An 8,743-nucleotide genomic window follows, 5' to 3' on the forward strand; every position below is an offset into this window, starting at 1 on the left:
CCCCGGCTCCCTCTGCCTGGAGGCTAGGCAAGACACTGCGCTCCGACTCTGTGGGGCAGCAGATCTGTTCCGTCTCACACCCGTGGCTGGGTGTCCACCACCTCTGCCGCTGGGCCGCTGCTGGATCTCATCTCGGCCTTGTTCTGTCTTGCACAGGAATCTGGTCCACGGACAAGGACACTTTGCATTCTCTGTACCGTCACCATTTTTATTAAAGGAAACTAATAATAATCATATGAGCAAGAGCCTGTGGTGATGAAAGAAGAAGTTCAGGCTGCTTTGAAGGAAATGGCAAAAAATAAGGCCCCAGGAATAGATGGTATACCAATTGACATATTTCAGCTAAAAGATGCTGCCCTGGACGTGCTCACCAAGTTGTGCCAAGAAATCTGGCCAACTGACTGGAAGAGATATATATTTGTTCCCATCCCAAAGAAAGGTGACCCAACAGAGTGTGGAAACTATAAAACAATATCATCAATTTCACATGCAACCAAGATTCTACTGAAGATTATCCAAAAACGATTAGAACAGCACATCAGCAGAGAACTGCCAGAAGTCCAGGCTGGGTTTAGAAGGGGTCGTGGTACTAGGGATATTGTAGCTGATGTTGGATGGATCTTAGCTGAAAGCAGGAAATACCAAAGGAATGTCTGTGTTTCGTTGACTATGCAAAGGCGTTTGACTGTGTGGATCACAACAAACTGTGGCTGACTCTAAGAAGAATGGGAATCCCTGAACACTTGATCGTTCTAATGATTGGCTGAACCTCCCGAGGTTCCTAGGAAAATATTCTGAATCCCATTTTATCAATATAGCTTGATTTAACAAGAAAGAAAAAATGCATTTGTGATTAAACAATATATACACTTTTGAGTCTTTATTTTACTATACATATTTTAAGAACTTTTTTATGTTAAAAGTTTTCAGAATTTTAACCCATAGCCTTTGTATTTCCATAATCACAAGCATTCTATCGTTTGGATATGGCATGACTTTTTAAAACTTGCTATCTTAGGAATTTTCACATATATGTAAAAATGGAGTTTGTCACTGAGTTGATTCCAACTTACAGTGTCCCGGTTTGACTGCCTGTGGTTTCCTTGGCCACAGTCATGACCGGAAGCAGATCGCCAAGTCTGTTTCTGGCGTAGAGCCACCGAGCTGAACCCCCTAGCTTTTCCGTCTGCAGCTTTGCACTTAACCATTGCACCACCAGAGCTCCTTCGGAAGTAGAGAGAACCTAAGGAACTGGCAGGTACCCCTCGCCAGCATCAGCCATGACTAACCCAGCTCTGGCTTATCTGTTATCTTTCACCAGATCTCTTTTTTTTTTAATTTTGATATCTGAAATATTTTTAAATAAGTTGTCCATAGGACAACTGGCTCAGCTCTCCCTTATAATATCTCCAGGTTTATTTGTACAAATAAATCCTTAAGGCAGGAAAAAAAAATAATATCTCCAGGTTTATCTTTTTCGCAAAGATGTTGGTTTGTTAAGACTTGCTGCCTCTCTCCCTCATGTGCGAGGGCAAATGAGGCTCACAGTTTTTCCATCTTCCCCAAACCACACTGTTCCTTGTAAGAGAACCCTGCCTCTTGAGAATGGCTAAAACTCGTAGTTCTCATCAGCCATGTCGATGGCCCAGGCAAACTTCTCCCGCTGAGTTTTGTTGTAAATTTTCTCAATCGGGACTCCCCACTTCTTGCACCAAGCCACTGAGATCCGTGGGTCCAGATAATTGAGTTTAGAGGTTCCCAAGGCAATTTGTTTATTCTCCTCTCGGTCTGTAGCCTGAACTTCTAACTTCATCAACTGTTCCTCTAGTCTCTGCACAGCCTTTTTCTTTGACTCTACCACCTTCTTGGTCTTTGCATCCTTCATGACCTTGGCATCAGCCTTGGCACTCTTCAGATCTCTCCGGGCATCTGCTAGCTGATCGTTCTTGGCATCAATCTTAGACTGCAAATTCATCATAGACTTCTCAAATGTTTTTGGTGGTGCCCGCTGATGGTTACAAAGGACAGCAACAGCTCGATTGGCACGGTTGTAAGAAAGGATCTTTGCGGGGATGTTCTCATCCGGGGCCGTGAGTTCTTTTAACTGCTGCTGTAGCGTGATGGAGGCATTGTATGTTCGGAACACCTTCGCTGTCAAGCCCTCCATAAGATCCTGAAGATGCTTATTTAGAATACCAGTATTGAGTCTATCAAAAAGATCATCCTCAGGCTGCTTGTTCTCCATAAATAACTGTAGGTTCTTAAAAACTCGCTTTTCCACAGGGACCTTGTTATAATATCTGATTGAGTCCTTCCCAAGGAAGTCAAACTCTACCACATACTCTTGGCCGTCCAGTTCTGGATGCAGGTTGATGTGCTCCACGCGAAGCGAGCAGCAGCCTACAGTGTCTGCCGTCTCTCCTTCCTCCTTCTCGTTTCCTGCTCTCAGAGCAAGCTTGTCAATGAAGTAAAGAGCTACAGCTCTCTGTCGCACTTTCATCTCTTTGGACTTCCAGTCTTCTCGATACTGGTTCCGGATCTTATCTACACACTTCTTCAGCCGCCGAGCAGTTTCGTATTTCTGCCAGTCTTTTTCACCTTTGATTCGTGAACTGGGGTTCAGCATGATGTATTTAATGGAACCTTGAATGTTCTCTGTCCATGAGACAAGCCAAGTAACCTTGTTGTCGTGTCGGACTTCTTTCCATTTATGTCCTGGAGGAGGAGAAGGAACCTTGGCATCTTTGCTACAGTTGATGATTATGTCCTCAGGCATGATCCGTCTCTTCAGCATGCCCATCTTGGGGTGATTGCCACGGCCACGGAAAAGCCCAGGCGGCTCTATTTTGAAGTTGGCAATTCTCTCTTTATGATTATCCATAATACAGAAGCCATATTCTTTCAGTAATTTTTCATTCTCTTCTTTGATTTTCAATTTCTCTTCTTTGCTCATCTGTTTTCTTGCTTCTGACTGGGCTTTGAAATACTGGCTCATCTGAGTGAAATCACATTTGCTTAGGTTGGTGATAGTATTCTTTTCTTCATTGGTCATTTCCTTTCTCCAGTCTTTAAAGAAGTTTTTCCTAAATACTTCCTTAGTTGTATATTCATGGTCTAGCATTTTTGCAAAGAATGTTGCTACTTCTTCTGCTTTGGGGCTCAGCTTCACAACTTTACCATCATAGTAAAATTTGACATTTTCTGGAAGAGGCTCATATGGTGGAGCAAATACGGGACCTTTATGTTCCAGGAATTTCCACTTAATGCCTTCAGGATAGCGCTCTTCTTCCCACCATTTCCACTTTTGCTCCTCTTCTTTCTTCGGCTTCCCTTTCTTATCTGATTCCCCTTTCTTATCTGATTCCGGAACTTTATCTTTATCCTTGGGTTTTTTCAATTTACCATCCTCTTCTTCCTCTAGCTTTTGTTTCTTCTCCTTCTTGTTATCTTCTGTTTTAATTTTCTTAGGTTTATACTCAGCATCGTCCTCCTCTCGAGGTCTCTTCAATGGCTTTATATCTTCTTTAGGAGGCGCAAAAAACCCATCATCGTCAGGCTCATCTTTAATTCGTGGTGGACTGGAGAACCCATTTTCCTTCTCCTTCTTTATTTTTGCATCCCCAGAAGCTTTAATCTTTTCCTCCTTTCGTTTTTCCTTGTCTTTATGTTTGTCTTTGTGCCTTTCTGAGCTTCCATCCTTGTGTTTGGTTTTCTCCTTATCTTTGTGTTTCTTTTCAGAATCTTTATGTTCACTGTTGCTGTGCTTGGACTTCTCTCGGTCTTTCTCCTTGTCCTCCTTGTGTTCTCTGTGCCGGTGTTCTCGGTCTTGATGTTTATCTTTGTGTTTGTGAGAATCCTCATCATCGTCAGGATGGGGCGCCCCACTCGCAGGCGGTACTGGCAGGCGAGCTTGGGGTGTCCACGGCCCCGCGGGGCCCCGAGCTGGTTCTGGGCAGCTCGAGCAAGGAGCGTTCAATCGGAAATCCACCTCGATCTGGGAGTCGTTGTGGAGATGGTCCCCGCTCATGTCGGTGGGAGCAGCCAGCGTGGCGGGCGGAGGAGACGCGGACGTTCAGGCCGGGCTTGGCTGCCTGTCGGCGCCTCGCGGGAGGCTTCCCGGAGGCTCGCGGAGGCGCGGGGAAAGCGGCGGCGGCGGCGGGCCCGAGGAGGCTCCAGGGACGAGCGGAGCGGCGGCGGCGGCGGCGGCAGCGACGCGGACTGACTGTCTGCCGGGCGGGCGGGCGCTAAGAGTAGACCCCTGCCAGTTGTGTAACAGCCTAAGTTCGCATTTCGCCTCAGTGCGCCTGCGCGGCCGCTTTTAAACGGGACGTCTGCGACGTCAGAGACACGCGAAAAGAAGGCGGCGAGCTGGAGAGCCCGCCCCCTCTTGGCCCGGAAGGCGGGCCTCGTTTTGCTAGCAAGTCACGCCCCCTCGCTTGCGTGCGCCACTGAGATTTGCATAGAAAGCCGGCTCCTCCCACTCACCAGATCTCTTTATGCTTAATATTGAGTCTGAGAAGATAATCCTAAGATCAGCGGTGGCTTTGTGGCATCATCAGGCGGCTTTGTGGAAAGATACTGTGCTTCTTGAACTGGCATGGCTCATCCAGGACACCCTCTGCCCGTCCTTGCTGCTTGGAAATGCAGGCTGTAGGGCAGGGAGGGGGCAGTGTTCCCCCAGAAGGGGCTGTGCCCAAGCAGAGCAGGGTGGGCACCATGAACCACGTGCCCGACACGCTGCCCTGAGGTCAGACCGGAGGCTTGGCTGTAGCAAAAGCCCCAGAATGTGACAGTAGGAGGAAAGGATTCAGTGCTAGTTTCCATGGTGACTAATTGGTACAACATTAGATTATTAATTGGGAAATAAGACAACATCAAATTCTGAAGTCTAGATGTCTCCAGGAGACTGCTGAAAATAGCAGTGATGACAAAAGAGAGAACAGGAATAAACTTAAACAGAAGGAACGTCACTACAGCTTGGGTTAGGCCTTAAATTCAAAGCATCGCCAAGTCTGTCCTGTGGATACAACTGACTTCCACCCTGATCAACTAATTGTCATAGCTTTCCAGCTCAGAACCGTCTGTCCCCAGGGCACTCAGCACGCCCGAGGCTTTCTCTAGTGGTTACAAGTTAGAGGGTCAGTTAGTCCGGCTTTGGCTTTATCCAAGACAGAAAAGGCTGCTTTGCATTAACATGTCTGGAGTCACTGAGTGATCAGCCGTCTGATGGGCCATTAGCAGGTCCGGTCCTCAGGGCACACAGTGGGGGCACAATGTGAAGCCAGAGTCTGCAGAGCCCATGTTCATGCCACCACCCACCTTTCCTAAAAGAAGACTTAGCTTCCCCAGGTTTCTCTGATGTGCATGTGAGGAGGGACAACTCCCTGGCACCTGCATTGTTGAGCACATATTCCCAGTAGTCAGAGCTCAGCGCCGTCAGTGCTCAGAGCTCAGTCAGTGCTGCACTGTTTCGTGACTTCAGTTCACTAACGGACAAAGATTGCAAGTGTTGCTCTGAGTCTGACAGACACTTTTGGTGTGTATGTGACAGGGCCTCTGTTTCTGTGAGGGTCCATGCACACAGGCTGCTGCCCAGGGAAGTGGTGAGGAGAGGGACCTGGGACCCATGCTGCCAAGTGCCATGACCTCCTGGCCCTGCTGGAACTCCACGTGTACCCTTGTCCCCCACACAGGACGTGAGTGACCGCATCGAGAAGGAGTCTCTGGATGGCCCAATCGTGAAGCAGTTGGAGAGAGGCGGGAGAGCCGTGGTGAAGCTGGACTGGAGGGAGAACATCACCGTCCCGCTCCAGACAGGTGCCCGCACTGAAGCCCCACACTCGGAGCAAGTGCAGACTCGTTTCAAAGCAGCATCGGTTCCCAGGAGGAGTCAGGCACTCAGGGCCATGTGTCACGTGCAGGGTTTGAGCTGATCTTGGAGCAAGGGCCCTGGATACAGACCGGGCCTCCCTTCATGTATCTCACCTTCGTTTCTTAGGGGACAGGCTCGTAAGGGGTGGCATGTTGGGGTTAGAGGATAGCTGTCCCCAGGTGAGGCTGAGAAGTGGGATCTGGGGTAGCACCCGCCCCCTAGCTTCCCTCTGGTCCCATGTGACATCCAGGTGCCTTTCAGTCCACTTGTTTAATCCGCATCAGCGATAGGCTTTGTTTTCTTTTACAACGTTGGCTTGGTTATTTGTCATTTGTTAACTCTTGGGTTCTTACCTATTCCCCCCAGATCTTCGTAAATTCAGGACCTACAAGGGCGGCTCCGTCAGGGATCTCCTCCGCGCCATGAGAAATAAGGTAAAGAGTTGGTGGGAACCCTGGTGGCCATGGCTAGACACACTTCTGCTGTCCCCACTGTCTTCTCAAGTCTCTGAGGCTCGGAGGCTTTAGCCGCCTTGACACACACCAGCTGTTTCTTCTCTTGAGATGATTTGCTCTCTAAGGATGCTGAGGTTCAGCATTAAGCCTTGTGAAACCCCCTCTCTGGTCCCTCTGTCCCTCATGGTCCCTCTCTGCTGGCTGTTACGGCACCTCCACCTGTACCCAGGTGGCACAAGATAGTGAAGCACTTGACTGCTGCCCGAAGGGTTGGCAGTTTGAACTGCCCCTGGCACCTCGAAAGACAGGCCTGGTGACCTGCTTCTGCAAGATCACAGCCTTGAAATCTTGTCAGGGGGTCCTACTCTGCACTGTGGGGGCGCCATAAGCCAGATTGTGAGGACAGTAACCAGCACTACGTGCCCACTATGGCCACCACGTAAGCACAGCCGGGTTGAGGACCTGCAGGGCAGGGGCCCCACTGTCTAGCCTGTGCTGTCACCTGACAACTTCACATGGCCCCACCCCAACACAGGTGAGGCCCCAAGCCCTGAAGGACACACACTCCAATTTGGAGCAGCTCGAGGCTGCAGGCAATCCCGTCAGCACCAGAGAGCTTGTCTGCTGTCTGCCTGATCACTCAGAGGGACTGGGCACTGTACCCCTGACCAGGCTCTGAGGCCCCTTTGTGGCCCTTCCTGAAAAAGGACACCCAGGCCAGGATATTGGGATGAATGTGGAGTTGCATAAAGCTCCTTTATTTTTCTTTAGAAAGAACCAAAACCACTTTTTTTAACTTTTTATTGAGATTTAAGTGAGTTTAAATGCAGATTGGTACCCCATTCAGCCAGGCATGCATATTTGTTGATGCCATCTCTTACCCTCACGCTGTCAGCACTTGGCCCAGTCCCTCCTTGTGCCTCTTGTTTCCGTTTGTCCTTCTCCTCTGACTTTCTGTCATCTGAATGTTATCCTGGACAGAGGCTTCTCTCTGATTGTATCTGATTGATGTTCCACGGACTAGGTCTTCCCTGGTGTCAGCGCTCCCCTTAGTGATCTGAAAGCTGTGCCGTTGGGGTGAGTTCACTTCCAGGTCTCGGTCTCGGGTTCCGCCAGTCTCTCTCAGACCTGCAGACGTGTCCATTTTTATGGAAATCCCTAGTGCTCTGTCTTTCTTGCATTAGCAAGGGCTCTTTGGCCAGCACTTATGGGGGATTCTCACTGCTGAGCCCTGTCTGTGTGTCCATCCTATCTGCAGAAGCACCATTACCGGGAGCTGCCCACAGAGGTGCGTGAGACGCTGGGCTCCCTCCCCGACGACTTTGTGCGCTACTTCACGTCACGCTTCCCCCACCTCCTGTCCCACACCTACCAGGCCATGGAGCTGTGCAGCCATGAGAGACTCTTCCAGCCCTACTACTGCCACGAGCCCCCAGGTCCCCAGCCGCTGCCGCCTCCCGACGCCCTCTGAGCCGGCAGCGCCTCCGTTCCGGGCAGCCCAGCCAGGACTGAGCCTGGTCGCCACAGTCGGGGCAGGAGGCCGCTGGCTTAGCAGGGAGAACAGGCTTCCCAACCAAGTGCCTTGAGGCGCTGCAGTGCCGCCAGCAGAGCCTGCTGACCCCAGGCAGAGGGTGAGGGGACCCCTCCGGACCCCCATCTGGCAGGATGCTGACCAAGAGAACTTCACCATCAGGACATCACAACGGAGGCACCCCAGGGCAGCCGAAGGAGCCCTCCTCGACCTGCTGCATGAACTAGCTTCAGACCCATGTTTCTTTCTGCAGTTCCTGTTTGCTGTCGCCCTGCAGACCAAAAGAGCACTTTCCAGGAAGAGAGAGAAGTTTTGTCCACACGCTGACCAGAGCATCTCTCCTGGACCAGTGAGGCCGAGAACGCCTGGCATGCTTGCCTCTCCTAGCAGCGAGCTTATGCGGGTGCCGAGGAAGATAATACTTGGGGCCTTGTCCCTACAGCTGGGCAGTGCCACAGCGATTACAGACGAGCCTGGCCCCTGGAGCCTGTTTCTCAAAGGCAGTCAGTCTGGTGTAGGGATGCACGATGATAGGGGCACCTTGGTGATAGGTTCCAGAAGGTGAGGTCACATCTGTAGGTTTCTCTTGGACACAAAGAGGATGCCCTCTTCTGGAGGCAGTGGAATGCTGGCCAGTGTGACAGCTTCTGGCTGACAAGCGTGACCTTCGGTGGGCCTGTCCTTTGCTCCGTCGGGGGCATCTGGAGGCTTGTGCTGATCCCTCCCTGGCCATCGAGAAGGGAAGCCACGGCCAGGCAGGGACAGGCCTTTGGGTCTGGAGGGGACAGGCTGAGTGGAACCCTCACGGTCACCCAGGAGCCTTGAGGTAGCAGCTTTGCAGCGAGGGCTCCTGCAGCCAGCAGGAAAGGGATGCACAGCGAGTCA

General features: G+C 50.8%; 2 protein-coding genes across 2 annotated transcripts in view; one reads left to right on the plus strand and one right to left on the minus strand.

Annotated features, from left to right (window-relative positions):
- Positions 1-7,820, plus strand: part of ERN1 (endoplasmic reticulum to nucleus signaling 1) — a 64,011-nt gene extending 56,191 nt beyond the window's left edge. The window contains exons 19-21 of the mRNA XM_006886281.1: positions 5,694-5,817; positions 6,239-6,306; positions 7,586-7,820. Of these exons, the coding sequence (XP_006886343.1) occupies positions 5,694-5,817; positions 6,239-6,306; positions 7,586-7,798 (405 nt within the window). The 3' untranslated portion in view covers positions 7,799-7,820. The remainder of the gene's footprint in view (positions 1-5,693; positions 5,818-6,238; positions 6,307-7,585) is intronic.
- LOC102874694 (DNA topoisomerase 1-like) lies at positions 1,610-4,027 on the minus strand. Its single transcript, XM_006886280.1, has 2 exons — positions 3,971-4,027; positions 1,610-3,856 (listed from the first exon to the last, which is right to left on the minus strand). Exons 1-2 carry the CDS (start codon positions 4,025-4,027, stop codon positions 1,610-1,612), a joined length of 2,304 nt encoding a protein of 767 aa, XP_006886342.1.
- Positions 7,821-8,743: the final 923 nt, after the last annotated feature.

Source organism: Elephantulus edwardii, unplaced genomic scaffold (assembly GCF_000299155.1).
Source record: "Elephantulus edwardii isolate Elephantulus edwardi_28Jun2011 unplaced genomic scaffold, EleEdw1.0 scaffold00048, whole genome shotgun sequence".
Taxonomy (NCBI): domain Eukaryota; kingdom Metazoa; phylum Chordata; class Mammalia; order Macroscelidea; family Macroscelididae; genus Elephantulus; species Elephantulus edwardii.

Bases quoted from the DNA above. Each gene is read 5' to 3' on its own strand.
- LOC102874694 (XM_006886280.1), bottom strand. From the start codon at position 4,027: ATGAGCGGGGACCATCTCCACAACGACTCCCAGATCGAGGTGGATTTC. The intron at 3,857-3,970 runs GCTCCTTGCTCG...GACGATGATGAG, and splicing joins AGGTGGATTTCCGATTGAAC to GATTCTCACAAACACAAAGA.